This window comes from Erinaceus europaeus, chromosome 15 (assembly GCF_950295315.1).
Source record: "Erinaceus europaeus chromosome 15, mEriEur2.1, whole genome shotgun sequence".
Classification (NCBI taxonomy): domain Eukaryota; kingdom Metazoa; phylum Chordata; class Mammalia; order Eulipotyphla; family Erinaceidae; genus Erinaceus; species Erinaceus europaeus.
Window position 1 is genome coordinate 6,244,679 of NC_080176.1, and position 19,896 is coordinate 6,264,574.

Here is a 19,896-nt window from a genome sequence, read left to right on the forward strand (position 1 = left end):
CTCTTGCTCTGACCCAGGAGGGCCACTGAGAACCTCGAGCTTGTGAATGGGGCTCCTGCTTGCAATCTCCTGGGCCTCCATGTCCCTAGACACCACCTGGGGGACACTGGGTGGCAGAAATGGTGACATTGGGAAGGCCGCAGCTGTCTGAGGCCTCCAGGCCCTTGAGTCCTCGGGCAGGTGGGCTGCAGGCAGGCCTGTTTCATACACACAAGGCAGCTCTGCGGAGGGGATGTGTCCTTTATTCAGTCTGCGGGTGAGATGGGACTGCCCAGGGCTGCCAGGTGGGTGTGGCAGGATGGCCCGAATTCGGAGCCTCTGCCATGGGTAGCCTCAGCTCAGGTGGGCAGCCAGCAGCAGGAGTGGGATGGCACCCAGCGCAGGTCCAGGTCCTTGGAGCTGTGGGCCCCGGGAGAGGGCCTCTGCCCAGAAAGGGGTGACTCAGCACCTGCTCCATGCCTGCCCCCGTGCCCGTGCCCCCCCCCGGCCGGCTCACCCACCTCGGAACTTGTGGTTCAGGACCAGGTAGCCGTTGGGGATGCCACCTTGGAGCCCTAGCCCCAGCCTGTCCAGGTCGCTCTGCCGCTGCCGTGCCACCCACTCCCGCACGGGGCTGTGGTGCTGCTCTGCTAGCAGTTGCTCCACGTGGGGACCCAGGAGCATCTCCACCTCAGGGACAGTCAGCGACTGCCAGAACCCCGGGTGCCATCAGGGTCTCCTTGCCACATCCCGAGTTACAGAACCCCCTGCCCTCCCCCCACCACTCCAGACTTTGGAGCTGCTTCTGTGGCACAGGTCCCTGCCCCTCATCTTGCTGTGGCCCCACCCTCACTGGCCCCTGCCCTGCAAGCCCCACCCTCCTCTACCCTGGATCCCTGTGTCCACCCCTTCCTCCACAACCCCTACCAGCACCACTTCTCTCTGTAGCTTCTTGAATGTGGGCATGTCCACATGGATCTTCTGCTCGATGAGAAGTTGGAGGCCCTCCATGGGTGCCCCACCTGCCCGTAGGAAGAGGGTCAGAGCTGGAGCCCCCCAGACTCCCATGTCACCCTCCTCCTGAGGAATCTGGGTATGTTTCGCCAGTGACCAGCTCACCCTCAGGTCAGGGCAGGGTTGCAGTGCCCATGGGGGTAGGGTGTGCAGGTGGGCATGGGGTAGGGAGTGTTCTTACCCAGGAAGGGCAGGATTCTCGAGAAGTATTCCAGCTTACTGAGGTTCACAAAGGCCTGGTGGGCCTGCTGATAGAGGACCTCTATCTGGAGGGGCTCACATGCTGTCAGGTCCTGGGGCTCAACTTTCCTGGGGGGGGGGGTCATGAGGGCAGGGCAGGTCATGAGGGCAGGGCAGGCCACCCACAGGCCGACAGGCAGAGCCTCACTCACCAAAGCAGGGTATGGTTTATGGAGGCCAGCACATCAGGGCTGAGGAAGCACAGGTGGGCAGGACGGAGAACGCCAAGGGTTTCCAGCTTGGCTACTATGTCCCGGTCCAGCTGCCCCTGCCCCACTATGAAACGGTCAACCAGGGCGTCCACCTGGGAGAGGCCATGGACATGCCTTGGAGCAGGGAGACCAAATCCCCAACCCTTACGCCTCACACCACACGTGCCCCCAGACCCTCAGGGGTCCTGTCCCCACCCCCAGCGTCACCTGAGCACTCATTTGGCGCCCTTTGGCGACTTCGAGCAGAGACTCCACAGTCTCCAGGGACGTGATGTTCCACTTGTGGATGTCCTCGGGCTCCATCAACAGGAAGAAGTACTTCAGTGTACTGACCAGGCTCTCGGGGTACCCCTGTGGGTATTGCTGCAGGGAGGGAACAGGTAACAGTGAGGATGACCGTTCTGGGTGGGCAGCTGGGGGATGCTGCAGGCAGGTGGCTGGGCCGGAGCTACCTGGTCCAGTTTGTCCTTGAAGATGTGAAGCTGCTGCTGGGTGAAGGGCACCTTGTTCACCAGGTCCATCTCCTCCTCAAGCAGTGCCGCATCCACACACACCTTCAGCTCCCACTCCTCGTAGAACAGCAGGTTTTCGTCCACCTTGTTGGGTTGGTGTCCGGGGGGGCAGCCCTCTGCAGGGCAGCAGGGTCAGCCTCCCACTGGGGCAGCATGGGACTATCTGTGTTGTCCCCCGGAGACCCAGAGTGGCAAGAGCTGTAGGGAGGGAGTGCAGGGAAGACCCTGAGATCCTCCCAAGCTCACCCTCTCTGTCCTGATGGACCCTGGACGGGACACGGGTCGGTTGAGCCTGTGGTGGGAGAAGGTCCTGGGAGGTGAACAGCTGGCAGGGGACGATGGGCTGTGGCTGAGCCCCAGGGGCTGGGCACCCTGGAGCACCCTTCCCCAGAGAAGGCTTACCAGTCTTGTGTCTCTGAAATGAACCGTGGTAGACAGCACCCACCCTGGGGGAGGGGAGGGGTGCAGGCTAGAGGGATGCCAGCACTGCCCATGTACCCATGCCTGAGAATGGAGGCCCCAAGCCTTGGGCACAGCCCACAGGGCATGGCCCACCACACCCACCAAGCTGTCCCTCCATACCCACACTCTGTTTGACCTAAAGTCCCTATAGCCCCCAAGGACTTGGACTGTCAGCTCTGGGCAGAGGCAGGGGCACCACTTGGCACCAGGAACTCTACCCACCTCAGAGCCATCCAGTGCCCTTAGGAACCTCCCCCCAAGATCACTTGGATGCCTCCCCCCACCCCGTGCCAACACACACACACCCCTCACCGAGGTTCAGAAACAGGATCAGGAGGCTGCTGAGGGCAGGGATCCTTCCACACCCCAGGGGGAATTGAGCCAGCTGCAAAGCCATGGTCTGTGAGGGACGCAGTACTGACATCCATACCCCGGGGCAGGAGGGGGTTGGTCACCACCACCACCACCACCACCACCACAGTGGCCCTTGTGGGTCCCACACCTCCCAGAGACTCAGTGTGTCTGTGCCACTGACCACCCTACTTGAAGGGCCAGCCCCATCAAACCCCAACTCACCATAAAGTTGGCCTTCCTGAATCAGCGGCCCCCTGCTATGAGGCCTGGCAAACAGCTGGAGCCTCACTCCCATCCCCTTCCTTCCCGAGAGGGTCAGGGCCAGCACCACAAGGAAATTCACAGAAGGGGGCAGCCCCTCTAATTCAGGCTGGCCTCAGCTTCCCCCTGGCACCAGTAACAATTATGCTGAATAGTCCCCAGGCTAGAACAGGACTCACCTCCCCTCCCTCCACTGCACCCCCCCACCCCCCACCCCGTTCCTGGATGGGGTTCAAGGCCTGTGCCTGGTATGGGTGGGATGAAGGCTGTTTTCCGGGAGGGTGGAGGAGAACTACACTCTCCCGTGCCACTCCCCTCAAGCAGCCCTCAGGAGGAGGCCACCCAAGTTGGGAGGGGGTTACGCTCCCCAGTAGCCTCCCCAGGGCCCAGAGATGGGGGGCACACTCCTGTTCCAGGAATCCATCCAGATGGGACACAGGTGTCCTGAGAGGTCAGCTCTCTTGCAAGGCTAATGGGACCACCGTGTCTCTTGGTAGGTGTTGTGGGGGTCCCCTCTCTGGGGCACCCCCATCATTCAGGGTCACCTCAGCCTTGCGGACACTGACCTGGTGTTACAGTAGCAGGGCAGACCAGGCTCAGAGAAGATGGTGTCCCTGGCCACAGAGAGAGCTGGCCCGGTGCCCTCCTCCCCAGCCATCTCACCTCCCACTTCCCAAGCAACCTGGGGTCTGAGGGGATGAGGAGGCAGAGGACAGCCCGCCCCCTTAGCCCTGGAGTTCTGGCCTCAGCTCTAGCTGGAAGGCAGCCAGAACACTGGCCTCTGCTCTCTGTGGTTCCCACATGGCCCACTGGGGTCCCCAAAGGCTGGCCCTTAAGCAGTGGAGAGGAGTCTGCCCCTATGCCCTGGAGGGCTGGGAGACGTGGGCCTGAAGGGAATGGCCAGGGTAGCCCCCCACCTGCCAGGAGCAGCCGGGTCCTGCATGAGGGGGGAGCAGGAGGTGGGTGTAGTCTCCACTGTTCCCCCAGTAGAGCAGACCAGGGTCCCCACCTGCCTCAGCCTGGGTGTTGGTGCTGGCCGGACCCCCAGGTGAGGCACAGTGTCAGCCTGGGACTCTAGGCCGCTGGTGTGGGAGGCATCCCACCATCGTTCAGACCCTGAGCTCCTCAACCTCCCAACACACAGGAAGCTGCCTCACTCAGCCCCCACCCCCAGCCTGGGACCCAGGAGATCCCTGGAGAGCTGCCTCACACCCCCCAGCCCCTCCCCAGGGTCTGATGTCCCAGGATATCTCAGGGCCACCCTCTTACCTGCATGTCCTTGTCCAGGTGTCCTCGATGGGAGATGTGGGAGTCAAGAGGCCTCTCTCGAGGGTCTGTGGAGGGAAACAGAAAGGCCGGCCTGGCTGGGTGTGGTGCTCCACTGCAGGAATGTGTGGGTGGGGACCCTGCCAGAAGGTGTAGGCATCTCAGCACTGGGCTGTTTGTCCCTGGGGCGGGTGGGTGTGGGGTAGGCCTGGGGCCCAACTCCTCCAGCAAGTGTCCAGAGCTCTCACCTGGCCAGGGTGTGTGTGTGAAACGGGCCTGTGACACAGCATGGCCAAGGCCACACAGGCAGGCACCTATTGTCCCAGCTGAGGCCATGCCACTCTCCACTGTGCCCCCAGTCTGGGGACAGCAGGGTGGGCAGGATGTGGACTCAGGAGTGGCTGCTGCCCTGAGGTTTGGGCTCAGGATTGCATGAAGGGGCATCACCATGTCAAGAGATGGGGAGCCCCGGAGCTCCAAAGCAGGACCAGGCCAAATCTCTGGCTGGGCAGCCCTGCTGGCAGGGCCCTCTGACTGGCTTGTCCAGGGACAGTGTGCATGCTAGCATGCACCCACGCTGCGGCGGAGTGGTGACCCAGGTGGCACCCTCACTCACCCCCAGCCGCACTGATGCTGTGACCAGGACTTCCGTGGCACCAACCTGGGCCTGTGAGGCTGCTGTCTTCTCCACAGAGTAGGCTTCCTGCTGGGCCGTGAGCTGCCTGCTAGGCTGCCAGCAAGGCTGCCAGCAAGGCACTGCCTTATAGAAGTCAGCCGCTCCCAGGCTGGGCATGACCTTAGACAAGTCAGCTGCTGTCAGCATGCCAGGCTGGGCACCGCCTCTCAGAAGTCAGTGGGGGGTGACGTGAGGCCTCCAAAGACCCTGGCCACAGATAACCATGGAGAGATGGATTCTGGGCAGAAAGTACAGATCCAGCTCCCTGCATGTCTAGAGCCAGCAATGTGGAGAGACATTGGCAATTGAGGGTGCCCACCTGCATGGGTGGCTCTGCCCTCAAGGCTGGCTAAGGTGTGGGGCACTGAGTCCTGCAGAATCCCACACTCCTTTTGTCTGGTGGGTCTGAAGAGGGAACCCCTAGTAGTCCAGGAGATGGTGTAGTGGATAAAACATTGGACTCTCAAGAATGAGGTCCAGAGCGCAACCCCTGGCAGCACATGTACCAGAGTGATGTCTGGTTATTTCTCTCTCCTGTCTTTCTCATGAATAAATAAATAGGGACCAGGTGGTGGCGCACCTGGTTGAGCGCACATGTGACAATGAGCAAGGACCCGGGTTCAAGCCCCCAGTCCCCACCTGCAGGGGGAAAGCTTTGCGAGTGGTAAAGCAGGGATACAGGTGTCTCTCTATCTCTCCCTATCACCCCCTTCCCTCTAGATTTCTGACTGTCTCTATCCAATAAATAAAATAAAGATAATAAACAAAACTTAGTGGTCTGGGAGGTGGCGCAGTGGCTAAAGCACTAGACTCTCAAGCATGAGGTCCTGAGTTCAATCCCCAACAGCACATGTACCAGAGTGCTATCTGGTTCTTTCTCTTTCTCCTACCTTTCTCATTAATAAATAAATTTTTAAAAATTTTAAAAGGGCAACAAAAGGGAAAATAAATGAATATTTTAAAAATAAATCAATAAATATGGAGCCCTGAAGAGCCATTCCCCAGTGGGTGAGCTAAGAACTCTGGAGAGGAGGAGGCTCAGAGGAAGGGACCCCAAGCCCCCTGTGAGCGCCACTAGGGTTCTAACTCCTTGAACCTCCTGTGTGCAGGGCAGCCTGAAAGCAGCACATCCACAGACAAAAACAGACGCAACCGGGAGCCACCGGTTCCCCAAATGGGGGCCATGGGGAGATGAGTCCACCTGGCAGGAAGGGACTGACTGGGGCCAACAAGGCCTGAGGACCAGAGAGGAGAATGTGGACAGTGGCCCAGGCCTTCTTTGGAGGCTAGAGTGAGCGACTGGGCGCCCACCAACCTGTTTGTCCTGGCTCTGCACTCTGGGGTGTTGGCTGGGCACTGCTGCCCCAGGCCACGGGTGGCCTTTCCACTCGGAGGGAACAAAGCACATCAGGCCTATTTGCTCAGCACAGTGGGAGAGGCGCCCTTTGCGCATGGCTGGTTCTTCCTCGCAGGCAGCTCTGGTCTTGGCTGAGTGGATGAATGTCACTTCCGCTCCACAGGTCTGGTTCCTGCGCTGTGTGCACTGAGCTCTGACCCACAAGACCAGGGGGCCTGGGTGAGACCCCGTCCTCAGAGGATGATGGCTTCTGCTTGGCTTCTTGGCCATGCCCCAAAATGGCCAAGCTAGAAAGGCCAGAGCCCTCTGCCTGAACCACTACCCTGGGTTGCCTCCTCTTGGAAGCCCTCCTTGGTTGGCCTTCCTGACTCTGGGAGGTAAGTGTGCCCCCCTTGATTAGTCTCTGTGCCAGGTCAGGCAGTACTCCCTGAGATTAAGAGCCCAGCACAAACCTGAACAATCTGGGCATGCTTGAGGTAAGGCAGCACACTGCCCCGATGGCCCCGACCCCAGCCCTGCTTGCCACACTCCTTGTGTGACCTGGTCATAGCACTCCACACCCACCTTGACCCTCATGATGCCCATAACTGCCCTGCTCTTATCTGCAGGGTCACAGCCCATTTAGCCTAAATCACCAGCCTGAGCAGGACCCCAGCCCAAGGGCTGCAGTGAACTGGGACCCCCACACACAGGACTGGCACAGCCCACAGCACACCCACCAGAGAGGATCCAGGGAAACAGCTGGGGACATAGGACCCGGGAAGCACCCTCCTTCAACGGGGCAGAGCTAGCCCAGCCCCCATCTCCCACCCTCAGGTGCTTGGCAAGCCTCCTAGACACCCAGGACCATGGCAGGGCTGTGGTGGCTCTGGGTGACCCTCCTGCTCCAGGTGGCTGTCTGGGATCTGTCCCAGTCACAAGCCCTCCTTTCATGCTGGGGACACAGCTGGAGACCCTCATATCACCAGCACGCTCACTGCTCTCTTAAGAATGCTTCCTGGAAGAAGTATCTGGAACATAGGAGGCCACCTGCCCCACCCAGCCTCCTGTGGGCAGAATACTTCCTGGAAGCAGTGCCAGTCCCCAGGGGACCGTCTCCGCTGTGCTGGCCTCCCAGCCACGCTGACTGGACATCTGGCACACAGCAGCCCCAGGTGTCAGCAGTGGGTGGCAGGAGACTGGAGCAGAATGAGACCTAACAACGGAGAAAGGCACAGGACACAGGCAGTGAGCATCCCAGTCATGAGTCCAGCAACCTGCAAACCCCCACCATGGGCATGACCGTCCTGGAGCCTCACTGAACCTGGAGGGGAGGGGCCTAGGAGTCTCTGGGGAGCCCTGGCTCACAGTTTGGGAGCTCTTGGAATGCACACTCCCAGTGACCCTCAAGAGCTGCAGGCCAGGCTGGAATCTCACCAAGCAGGAGCCTGGCAGAGATGATCTCAGGCCCAGGGGTCCTGCCTGCCCCAGTCACGATGCAGGTCAGCCCACAACTATACACCAGGAGGGTAGCTGAACCTCTGGGCAGATGTGCCTGTGGATACGTGTGTCTCTGGGCAGGTGCACTTGGACAGTTCCATCCTGGACAGGTATGTCTCTGGGCAGGTGAACCTGTAGACAGGTGTGTCTCTGGCAACTGTCTCTCTGGACAGATGTGCAGTGCACGTGTCCTCCCAGGGCGTTGGAGCTTTACCGCCTGGTGAGGTCCTCACAGCTCTTTCTTCTGTTGCTGCAGTAACAGGGGGAGCAGAGTGGACTCCAACAGGTCAGTCCTTCCTGGCTTCGCATGGAGGAGTGAGTGGGTCACGGCAGGCCTCCTCATTAGCTGCTAATTGCTGGCGCGAGCCTCCCAGGGCTGGAGCTTCATCACACCTGTTGACAAGCTGTGGTGGCCCTGTGGGCAGGCGTGCACACTGATTAGCCACTAATGATGCGCTCATTGCTGCAGTAATTTCCTTCAACAAATACAGCTCCGTGTCCTCCGCTCTGCTACAGATTGGGGCATTGGGAATAGGCCGTGCACTCAGGAAACCCCACAAATGCCTCTTAGACCCTCAGGCTAAGGGCCCGGGGCACCCACACTAAGTAAGCAGTGGCCCCATATGCAAAGGAGAGGACTGGAGGCAAGAGACACTGGGCTGGGTAGGAGGCTGGCCCTGTCCGTGGTGGCCACCGTCACGGCCCTGTCCCACAACCATGGACACATAGGTAGGGGCTCTCAGCTCTGGCCCCTTCTCAACTTCTCCCAACTGGCAGCGTCCAGGAGCCTAAGATCCCAGAGTGGGCTGCTGTGGGACATCCCTCTCACTCCTGCATGAGTGGGGGGCGGGATCAGGGCCTCTGCAGACCACCAATCTCTCATGGGTCCTGTTAGCTACAGAGATCATACCACATGGGCCTCAGCCTGGACCCACGTCCTTCCTCCCAGAGCTCCACCACAGAGCAGGGAGGCCAAGCCCACTTCTCCTTCCCAGTCTCTTGGGGCCTAAATCTGCAACCCAGCAACTGGACTGCAGAGAGCAGCGAGTGTTGAAATCACGAGTTATGGGGAACTGGAACCTATTTTGAGAAAGGTAACACCTCCCACTGTGCCCACAGCCTGACAGTGTCGCCCAGCACAGCCCAGGGTCACAGCCTCAGATGCCCTCATTGCCTCGCCTGCACCAATGCCCACTACCTGCTCTTGTGGGTAGGGAAGTCTCCAACCCCGAGGTCCCACAAACACACAGCAAGCACATCAACCCCTAAGAGTTCACCAGGACCTTATGTGGAAAAGCCTGTGGTGGTCCCTGGTTCTGATAGGCCTTGTACAATGACAAGAGTCCTTACAAGGTGGCCCAGCAAAGTGACATGTGCATAAGGTGTTGGGACTCTCAGCTCTGTCCCTGGCAGCCCATGTGCCAGAATAATGCTCTGGCTCTCTTTCCCTGGGGGCTGGCACCGCCTGCAAATTATTTGTTTATTGGATAAAGATAGAGAGAAATCAAGAGGGAAGGGAGACATAAAGAGGAAGAAAGAATGGTCCTGGAGGTGGTGCAGTGGGTAAAGCATTGGACTCCCAAACATGAGGTCCTGAGTTCGACCCCTGGCAGCACATGTACCAGAATGATGTCTGGTTCTTTTTCTCTTTCTCTTCTCCTAACCCTCTCATTAATAAATACATTAAAAAATATTTTTAAAAATATAAAATAAGGGAGCCAGGCAATGGCACACCTGGCTAAATGCACACAACACAGCACACAAGAACCCTGATTTAAGCCCCTGGTCCCCACCTGCAGGGGAAAGTTTCATGAATGATGAAGCAGGGCTGCAGGTGTCTCTCTCTCTCTCTCCCTCTCTATTACCCCCTCCCCTCTCAAATTCTCTGTCTCTATCCAATAATAAATTAAGAAATTTAAAAAGGGGGGGGGGAGACACTTGCAGCACTGGTGTGGACATATGCAGGTGTGGACATATATGAATCCTTACAAGATGGCACAGAGACAGAAACTGGAGGACATGGCCACAAAGACAGCAGCATCAGGGCAGGAGCTGGACTAGGAGGAAGACCCTGTCCCAGAGCCTCTGACAGGGCTTCCCGTCTTCACGAGTGTGAACTGCTCTAAGCCCTGTCTCAGTGGGGCCATGCCTGGGGCACATCCAGCGCAGACCTGGACCTCAGCTGGGGTGAGGCCGCCTGGCTGCTATGCCCCACCCTCCCTCCTCCCCTCCTGCGGCCTCAGCTGGCCCCGGTGCCCCAGACATGTGTAAACTCTGGCACTGCACATGGGAAGCACACGGTAAATACTAGCTAATGATGATGATGAAACAATTTGCAAAATATGAGAGCAGATGAGCAGGTGTGCAGAGATGTAATGCTGCCACAAGCACCCAAGGGAGACAAGGAGTTAATAAAGGTCCCTAAGGGAAGCTGCCCCACCGCCTGTGTGTGAGACAGAGACAGACACAGACACAGACACAGAGAGAGAGAGAGAGAGAGAATGAGCAAGCTCACACGCACAGATTTCTGAGCACTGGTGCCCACTGGGAGGCCAGTGGAAGTTAGGGTTGTGTACCCCCAGCTTCTCAGGCACCTGGAGGCGGCCTTAGTGAGGAGGCCTCTTGCCCTGCTCTGTTTTACTTTTTTTTGTACTTTATTTATTGGAGCCAGGGAAATAGCTCAGCCTGTTAGAACAAGGATTTTCAGGTCTGAGGTCCCAGAAGCTTCAACCCCTCGTCAGGTGGTAGCACACCCAGTTGTGTGCACATGTTACCTACCATATGCAAGGACTTGGGTTCAAGCCCCTGCTTCCCACCTGCAGGAGGTGAACGGTGAAGTAGCACTGCAGATAACTCTTTCTCTATCTCCCTTTTCTTTCTCGATTTCTGGCTCTATCCAATACAATAAAAACAAATACAATTGGGCGGAGGGTAGATAGTACAATGATTATGCAAACAGGTTTTCATGCTGGAGGCTCTAAAGTCCCAGGTTCAATCCCCCACAAAACCATAAGCCAGAACTGAACAGTGCCCTAGTTAAAAAATAATAAACAGGGAGTGCAGCAGGTTAAGCACACGTGGCACAAAGCGCAAGGACCTGTGTAAGGATCCCGGTTCCAGCCCCCGGCTCCCCAGCTGCAGGGGAGTCACTTCACAAGCAGTGAAGCAGGTCTGCAGGTGTCTGTCTTTCTCTCCCCCTCTGTCTTCCCCTCCTCTCTCCATTTCTCTGTCCTATCTAACAACAATGACATCAACAACAACAATAACTACAACAACAATGAAAAACAACAATGACAGCAAAAAGGAAAATAAATAAATATAAAAATAATAATAAATAAATAAATAAATACAATTTAAAAATTAAATAGACTGTACTAGCAGCCAGAAAGGTGGCACAGTGGATAAGGCACTGGGCTCTCTAGCATGAAGTCCTGAGGTCAATCCCCACACTGTGTATGCCCAAGTGATGCTCTGGTTCTATCATTAATAAGTAAGCCTTTCAGAGAGAGAGAGAGACTGGCACTCTCTTACCACACCTATCATGCAGGCACACGTAGTGCTGGGGATTGGACTTAGAGCAAGTCCTGTGCTCTAATGCTGAGCTGTCTCCTGGCCTCCCTGCCCTGAGTTTGTTCCCCGCCCCCTTTACTGGGGGATTAATGTTTTAGTTTTATTTTTTTAACAGGGCAGATTAAAATTGAGAGGGGAGGGGAAGATAGAGACGGAGAGAGAGACACCTGCAGACCTGCTTCACCGCCCGTGAAGCAACCTCCCTGCAGGTGAGGAGCTGGGGGCTCGAACCGGGATCCTTACACGGGTCCCTGCTTTGTGCTACGTGCGCCTGACCCGCTGCGCCACGGCCCGGCCCTGTTTTGTTTTTGGTTGGCCTCCAGAGTTCTATCTGTCGCTCAGTGCCTGCACAAAGAAGCCACTATTTCGTCAGCCTCTTTTCTTTCTTTCTCCCTTCTTTTTTTTCAGACAGAGGCTAAGGGACAGAGAGGAGGGGACGCCACAGCACTGCCCCAGGCCGGCAGCTGCGGCTCAAACCAGGTGGCTGCCCGCGGCCACGCGTGTGCTCTTCTGGGCGAACCCTCAGTCCACTTCTTGGGGCACACCAAGCTCCGGGCCGCTGTCACCGCACCGCCTCCGCTCGGGACAGACGGATGGACGGGGCGCCGGGGGACACGCCACACTGTGACCTCCCCGGGCTGCGGCACGCTCCTGGTGCCAGGCTCGAACCCCGGGCCTGCCTGTGACGTTCCGCCCCAAAACCTTCGGCTCTGCGCACAGTCAGCGGCCAGGCCCAGCCGGTCGGGCAGGGGAGCCCCAGGTCCACACCCCCATTCCTGAGAAGGGCACCTGGCAGGCAGGGGGCTGCGGGGACAGCGGCCACCATGGGGGCGGCCAGGTGACAGACAACGTTTCCTTGGCTCCCCAGCCTCCCTGGCGCTTGGCGCGATCTGTGTTTCCTCTGACACATCTGCTGGGTGTGCACTAGCCCTTCGTGATAACTTTAATTCGCACAATCCTGACGACCTATAAAAGCGAGTATCTTCCACATTTTTTTTCAGTCACTGGGCCACTTGTACACTACGCTCATCCTCTCTGGCATTCTGCTATTCCACTGCAGAATACTGTGCCCCAGGATGGTTCCGTAGCCCCCATGTCCACTTGGTCGATTGCAAATTATATTCCTCCATGAGGATCATTTCTGGAACCATCCGTTCCACCCCGGTTCCATGGCTGCCAGTTCTTAGCAACATCGCCCCGCCAGATATTCGTCGGGACGCGGCATCATCTAAGTTCATTTCCCACGTCTACGCTCGACTGGACCTGCCAATATACGCGGATATCTTCACCCACCCTGTCCAACGCTTGATGTCTCGTCACCCAATCTGGTCCCCTACGCCTACACTGAACTTCTCTGTTCCAGACTCTTGGAAACAGAGTTGGCAGTCAGCTGAGGTCAAGAACAAACACCTCATCACAGACCCCTGCAAGCGTCAACCCGGCTTTGACCTAGCACATTATGATCGGGCCCTCCTCCATCGCTATCGAACAGGCCATGGCCGGTGCGCCGCTATGTTCCATCGCTGGGGAGCCAGAGACGACCCGAACTGCCCCTGCGGCTCCAGACAGACTATGACCCACATAGTCAACGACTGCCACCTCTCCAGATTCAAAGGAGGTCTCGAAACTTGACATCAGGCTCCACCTGACGCTGTTGACTGGCTACGGAAGAAGGGCAAACGCTAGAAGAAACAAGCCTTTTCCCAGATATTGTTGTAAATAAAATTTACAACAGGGCGGTCCGGCGGCCTGATCCCGGGGTCCCTCAAGGAAGGTGGCCTGTTCCGGGGTCCCTCCCCAGAAGCTGCCTATCCCGGCGTCCCTCAGAAGGTGGGTTCTCTCCACAGCTGCCGGGCCTGTCAGCAGCGGCCGCCTCCGTCCTCAGCTTCTCCGCAGCAAAGGCGCCTCCCGTCCGCAGGTGCAGGTCCGGATCTCACGCTCCACACCCGGGGCCGAGGTCAGAGGTCAAGGACCGAGCTGCGTGGACCAGGCCGACCTGCAGGGGGCGCGCGTTCTCCGGCGCCGGCAGAGGCGCGAGGCGCATGCGCAGCGGGCTGCTTTCCGTCTGCGTGGCGGAAGGGCCGGCGCTTTGCGACACCGGCGCGCGCGCGGTGGTGCGGCGGTCATGGCGTCGCCCTTTAGCGGGACTCTGCAGCTGACGGATCTGGACGACTTCATCGGGCCGTCCCAGGTGCGCCGCGGGCAGCGGCCCCGAGAGCTGAGACCCGAGCCTTACCCCGGGCCCCCTCGGGTGCTTCGGTGTGGTCACCGCTGGGCGGCGGGGGGCAGGCCGGACGGTCCCCAGCAATGGGCGAGGCCCTGACCGGAGGGCCTGCGGCCAGCAGAGGAGACTAACCCAGGAGGGGTGCGACTCAGTCCCCCCAAGGCACCCGGCGGGTGGGTGGCCTGTGGCTCCGGGCGCGGGGGACAGAGAGGCGACCTCGGAGCCCACAGCTCCCGGTAGCCAGGGTGGCACCGGCCGCCCCGTGTCGCCGGTGTGTGCCCCGGGGATGGTGAGGGCGGAGTTGTGACCCTGCCCGACTGCCCACCCGGCGAACAGATCCAGTTCTGGCTTACGGTGGTGCGGGGGGACTGAACCTGGGACTTTAGAGCCTCCAGCGTGAAAAATCTGTTTGCGTAACCATTGTGCTATCTACCCTCCGCCCGATTGTATTTATTTTTATTGTATTGGATAGAGACAGAAATCGAGAAAGAAAAGGGAGATAGGGGAAGAGTTATTGGGGAAGCAGCACTGGGCAGCGCTGAGACCCTCTGTGACCGGCCCCCGTGTCCTCCGGGTAGGAGTGCATCAAGCCAGTGAAGGTGGACAGAAAGCCGGGAAGTGGTGGCGTGGCCAAGATCCACATTGAAGATGACGGAACTTACTTCCAAGTCAGTCAGGTGGGTTCCCGCATCGATGCCCAGAAAGGTCTGACTCCCTCATCCTGAGGCGCTGACCCAACACCCATCACACCCAGCCTGTTCTTCCAGCCTGTTCATCCACTGACCCACTGACTGGGAGAGGCGGGAAGGTGGGGACAGGTGCTGGGACACACAGACCGGATGCCCAAGTCAGTTTGTGAGTTGGTCCCTGCCATCTCCAGCCTGACTCCGTGTTCTCATAAAAAGCCTGCTTTCTGTGTAGTGGAGTGACTGTGGGGAGTTACCGGACTCCTTCCTACTCGGGGACCTGCGGCTCAGAAGTCCTTCCGGGGGTGGGTGGAGGGGTTGCAGGAAAGAGCCAGTGTGTGCTGGTCCCAGGGGGACCTGCCCAGGCAGATGCAACCGTGGGAACCAGGTTACCTTCAGAGCAAAGACACCTCAGAGGGGCCCCTCCATGAAGGAACCCAGGGGAGGCGGGTGCACAGTGCCCACTGGCCTGAGAACAGCGGTGGGCAAGCCCACATAGCCCATCTGAACTTCACCTACACCGTGTCCACATCACGACTTCGCAGGGGACACACAGGCCTCATGTTAGCTGAGAGGATGCCCCCTCTCCCTGGCACTCGGGTCATTTCTGTGCCCCTGTGTTCTGGTATGCGAGAGGCTCAGACTGGGACAGCTGTTCTGAGTCAGCTCGGTCATAGGGCAGGAACTGAGCTCTGAGTGGTGCTGCTTCTCAGCCAAGACCCCTTCTTCCTTCCTCCACAGCTGGTCCTCTGGCATTTCCTGGCTGAATGTGTAGTCTGGAGACCAGCCATTCCTCCAGGACTCTGGAGAATTCCCCCAATGCCCTGATTGGTGACAGCACTTATAATTTGTACCAAAGTGAGGATGAGGTGGTACAATGATCCTTATAGCGTACTCGAGCACTGCTGTGTTCAATGTCTGATTTCTTACAAATCTGCTGGTATGTGAAGCCAGCTGGCTCCCATGGTGCGGCCGGGTGTACTGAGCAGAGCAGGGTGCCCTGCAGGCTCTGTCCTGAGAGTCCCGCCTCCTCCTGCACAGGGCCCTTTGCCTACGGCTTCTCGTCCTTCCAGGACGGAGGGGCACAGAAGCTGGAGAAGGCCAAGGTCTCCCTGGATGACTGCCTGGCGTGCAGTGGCTGCGTCACCTCGGCAGAAACTGTGCTTATCACTCAGCAGAGTCATGGGGAGCTGCGGAAGGTTCTAGATGCTAACAAGGTAGGCTGGTTTGGATACTGCATTAGCCCAGAGTGAAGCTGGCATGTCCCCTCAGGTTCTGCGCAGTTGGCCTTTATCCTGCATCTGTCAACTTCTGTGGGTCCATGGCCCCACCCTAAAGTGTCAGATTTTAGACTTCATGCCTGGTGGGACTGGCACACTCTTGCCAGCCGGAAACCCCAGTACTATAGCAACAACTTACCCTCTCACTTTGCAGACAGCGGCGGCAGGTCAGCAGAGGCTGGTTGTGGTTTCTGTCTCACCTCAGTCCAGGGCATCTCTGGCGGCTAGGTTCCAAATTGATCCCACGGACACTGCCGGGAAGCTGACGGCCTTCTTCAAGAAGCTAGGTACACATGGGGCTAGCCTGCTGCTTTCCCACATGCAGGCCTTGGGAACTGGCCTGGTTTGCCTATAGCTGGAGTCTGGCTTGAACAGGAGAAGTCCTGCCTCTTAAGACACCTTACTAGCCCGGGCGGTGGCACAGCTGATAAAGCACTGGACTCTCAAGCGTGAGGTCCTAAGTCTGATCCCTGGCGTCATCTGTATCAGAATGACACTTGGCACATTTTCTTTTTCCCTTTTTCACTTGTTCTTTAATAAACATTTTTCAGTGGGGGAGCCTAGGCAGTGGTGCACACAGTAAAGCACACACATTACCATGTGCAAGGACTCCAGTTCAAGCCCTCTAATCCCCACCTCCAGGGAGAGAAGCTTCATAAGTGGTGAAGCAGTGCTGTAGGCATCTCTCTCTCTCTGTGTAGCTTTTCCTTCCCCTCTCAATTTTTCAGTCCTGTTAAATACAATAAATATTTTTTAAAGGGAGTAATAATAACTACAACACTAAAACAACAAGGGCAACGAAAGGGAATAAATATAAAAAGGGGGGTGGGGAATGACCATCTCCTGAGTTCTGACTGTACTTTCCAGGACTGGGGTTCACTTGTTCCCCGTCACCTGGGTACTGTTCCCAGCTTGGAGGTGCTGGGACCTTGCTAGACATTTGCGTATGGGATGGGGTGACCTCCAACAGCAGGGCTACTGTCTGAGGGGTGTCCTGTCCTCACAAGCCCTGGCATCTGGGGCACAGCAAGCCTTCCTGGGACACGGAGCTGCGGCAGCCGTGGGGTGAGGTTGGTGCTGCCACCTCACTGTCCTCCACGGGCTGAGGCATGCTGACTCCACAGGGGCGCACCGTGTGTTCGACACCGCCTTCTCCAGGAACTTCAGCCTCCTTGAGAGCCAGCGGGAGTTTGTGCGGCGCTTCCGGGAACAGGCCCGTGGCGGGGAGGCCCTGCCCGTGCTGACCTCTGCCTGCCCAGGTGCGCATGCTCTCAGAACAACTGGCTGGGTATGGGGACTGGGGGACTGCCCTGAGAGTCACCTCTGCCCACACAGTGATCTCGTGGCTGCCAGAAGAAACTTGTCATAATGACAGGGGAGAGAGCCCCCTCCTTACTGAGATGTCAGCCCTGATGGAAGCTGCCCACCCCCAGCCTTGTGTCACTGCTGCCAGGGAGGCAGCCTCGTGACTTATCTGTCTCATGTCGCCTCAGGCTGGATATGCTATGCAGAGAAGGCCCATGGCAGCGTCCTGGTCCCTCACATCAGCACCGCCCGGTCACCACAGCAGGTCATGGGCTCCCTGGTCAAGGACTTCTTTGCACAGCAGCAGGTAACACTGGGTGAGAAGCCTCCAGAGGACTAGATTCTTGTGAGGGAGTGGCCCCATGGCCACACACCAGGGTGGGCTGGGCCACATGCTGGCACCACAGACCTCATGCCATGGTCAGTCCCCCAGGCCCATTCCCTGTGGCTCACTCCTGCCGTTTCACCCCCGGCACTGAGGGGAGGGAAGGCCTCTGGGCCAGAACTGCCGGAGCCAGGCCATTCCAGCTGTGCTCAAATCCAGCTTCTTTCCTTGAGAGTAGAGCCTAGGCCCGTGGTACCCATGACCCCCTCCGTGTCATGCCCGGACACCCTTCCCTTCCTCCCACATACCCACATTCTCCCAGGGTCTGAGCCCCGACAAGATCTACCACGTGACTGTGATGCCATGCTACGACAAGAAGCTGGAGGCATCTCGGCCCGACTTCTTCATCCAGGAGCACCAGACACGTGAGGTGGACTGTGTGCTCACAACGGGTGAGGGCCCAGGCGGTCTGCTGCCCCCCATCTGGGCTTCAGCACTGCTTGACTGGATACACCTTGTTTTGGGCCCACCGGTTTCACATTCCCCTACGTGTTCAAGAACAAGAAAGTGCACACAGTGAGGCTGGGCCAGAACTATGGAAGCAGCTTCATCCCAGAGGGGATACAAGTGGGGCCCCTTCTTGCCTTTGGGACTGCTCATCCCCCGTTCACAGGCCAGGGGGATCTTCCAGGTCTTGGGGACACACCGACCTGCTGATTGACTGTCTCCTACAGGAGAGGTCTTCAAGCTGCTGGAAGAAGAGGGGGTCTCGCTGCCTGCTCTGGAGCCAGCTCCTCTGGACAGTCTGTAAGTCACGTGGCTGGGGTGGAGAGAGCCCTGTGCTGGTGTTGGGTACCCAGAACTGGGATGGACAAACAGTGTCATGTCCTTCTGGGTGGTTTTGCATCTGCCTAAGGCCTGTTAGTCCACAGCCTACCCTGGACCACTCTCTGATTACCCTAGGGGCTACTCCCCACTTGCTACGCATCTGGGACCCCCAGCACAAGTCAAATAAGGGATGGGACAGTGCTTCCGCCAGAACCCCTCACAGACATAGCCCTTGGGTCAGACCTGCCTCTCGTGGGCTCATACACTCTACCCTGAGGAGTGGGTCGTGGCAGTGGCTGCCACCTGAGCTGTGCCCTCCCTCCCCCAGGTGTGACAGCAAGGGGGCCCAGGAACCCACAAGCCATCGAGGCGGGGGCTCTGGGGGGTACTTGGAGCACGTGTTCCGGCATGCAGCCCGGGAGCTCTTTGGGATCCATGTGGATGAGGTCACCTACAGACCCCTGAGGTAAGTGGGAAGAGGTGCTGCTGGAGTGCCGGGGCCACAGTGGGTGGACATGAGGCACTGGGCCCAGCTCATCTCTCCTCTCTGACAAGCATGAGCAGGTCCAGCTCCCCGGGAGGTAGTGTCACACCACACCCACCGTCCAGAGCCCTGAGGAGGGTGGTGGAGGGCACAGACCTGGCACCTGCGTCTTTGTCCCAGGAGGGAGCAAACCTGCCACCTGTCTGTTAGAGAGGGTGAGGCTGCCACTGTTCCGACTATGCGTGGGGCTTGTGCCACGCGCCCATGTGCCCTGCAGGAACAAGGACTTCCAGGAAGTGACACTGGAGCATGAGGGCCAGGTGTTGTTGCGCTTCGCCGCAGCCTATGGCTTCCGCAACATCCAGAACCTGGTGCAGAAGCTCAAGCGAGGCCGCTGTCCCTACCATTATGTGGAGGTCATGGCCTGCCCTGCAGGTGCCAGGTGCTGCCAGCTTGGGGGGTTGGGGCAGGGCTGGTCACAGAGCCCTGTGACACGCCTGTCCTGCTCCTTGCACAGGCTGCCTAAACGGTGGGGGCCAGCTGCAGGTGCCTGACGTGCCAAGCAGGGAGTTGCTGCAGCGTGTGGAGGGGCTGTACTTGGCGGTGAGGACGGAGGCCCCCGAGGACGTGCCAGGCGTCCAGGAGCTGTACGAGCGCTGGCTACAGGGTACAGGCTCGGAGCAGGCTATCCGCCTGCTGCACACCCACTACCATGCACTGGAGAAGGCCAGCTCTAGCCTCAGCATCCGCTGGTAGACCTGCGGTGGCCCAGGACCCAGACTAACCCACCTGCAAGCAGGCCTGGATGATTGCAGGCCTGTGCTCTGGGAGGCTGTGGGCAGCAGCTCTCAGCAGATACTTCAGACCAAGAAGTGGGGATCCTCACCCCCAATCCTAGGATTGGCTTGAAGTCCTGCTTGGGGGCAGTACCTGGCCCCACCGCCCCCCAGGATAGGACATGCCCTGAAGTACCTTTGGTAGAGCCCTGGCCTCAGTGCCAGAACTGTTCTCTGGACTGAGCTTGGGGAAAGAAGTGGCTCCTTGGGCTCTAGGCTCCTGGCTGATTGCAGCTCTCGGGAGTCAGGAAACCCTGGATGCCCACCCCGCTAATAAAGGCCCTGCCTCCTGAGACTGCACATCTGTCCTGCCCACTAGCGCCGAGACGAGCCTTTCAGAGCTTTATTCTCAGTTGAGCTCCATGCTCCATGGAGATGCTTCATGGCATGACTGTTGGGTTGACATGCACTTCCCTCATGCCAGCAGGACAGAGGAAGGTCCCCCACTCTGGTCCTCAGCACTCACTTCTTGGGGAGATGTACTTGGGAGCCCCACTGCAGAGCGAGGAGGACCTAGGGCAGCACCTCCAGGATGTGTCACCTCTT

General features: G+C 58.4%; 2 protein-coding genes and 1 long non-coding RNA gene across 5 annotated transcripts; 1 reads left to right on the forward strand and 2 right to left on the reverse strand.

Annotated features, from left to right (window-relative positions):
- Positions 1–220: 220 nt before the first annotated feature.
- On the reverse strand, positions 221–5,017 carry LOC103117931 (mesothelin). Its single transcript, XM_060172699.1, has 12 exons — positions 4,917–5,017; positions 4,304–4,368; positions 2,732–2,819; positions 2,360–2,403; positions 2,204–2,249; positions 1,898–2,073; positions 1,653–1,808; positions 1,386–1,537; positions 1,175–1,302; positions 907–1,001; positions 501–687; positions 221–422 (listed from the first exon to the last, which is right to left on the reverse strand). The coding sequence occupies exons 2-12, from the start codon at positions 4,307–4,309 to the stop codon at positions 334–336; spliced, it is 1,167 nt and encodes a 388-aa protein (XP_060028682.1). The 5' UTR covers positions 4,310–4,368; positions 4,917–5,017; the 3' UTR covers positions 221–333.
- Positions 5,018–13,439: 8,422 nt separating this feature from the next.
- CIAO3 (cytosolic iron-sulfur assembly component 3) lies at positions 13,440–19,643 on the forward strand. Of its 3 annotated transcripts, none has more exons than XM_007527991.3 (11): positions 13,440–13,573; positions 14,185–14,283; positions 15,366–15,509; positions 15,727–15,859; positions 16,697–16,831; positions 17,066–17,184; positions 17,525–17,654; positions 17,937–18,009; positions 18,359–18,496; positions 18,792–18,949; positions 19,032–19,643. In XM_007527991.3, the coding sequence occupies exons 1-11, from the start codon at positions 13,508–13,510 to the stop codon at positions 19,268–19,270; spliced, it is 1,434 nt and encodes a 477-aa protein (XP_007528053.2). In that variant the 5' UTR covers positions 13,440–13,507; the 3' UTR covers positions 19,271–19,643. The 3 variants fall into 3 exon arrangements, with proteins under 3 accessions (XP_007528053.2, XP_060028680.1, XP_060028679.1); XM_060172697.1 differs by having other exon boundaries at positions 18,792–18,956; positions 19,032–19,166; XM_060172696.1 differs by lacking the exon at positions 16,697–16,831.
- Positions 15,857–18,045, reverse strand: LOC132533076 (uncharacterized). Its single transcript, XR_009544957.1, has 3 exons — positions 17,913–18,045; positions 16,501–17,747; positions 15,857–16,302 (listed from the first exon to the last, which is right to left on the reverse strand). It is a non-coding gene; the product is annotated as an uncharacterized LOC132533076 (long non-coding RNA).
- Positions 19,644–19,896: the final 253 nt, after the last annotated feature.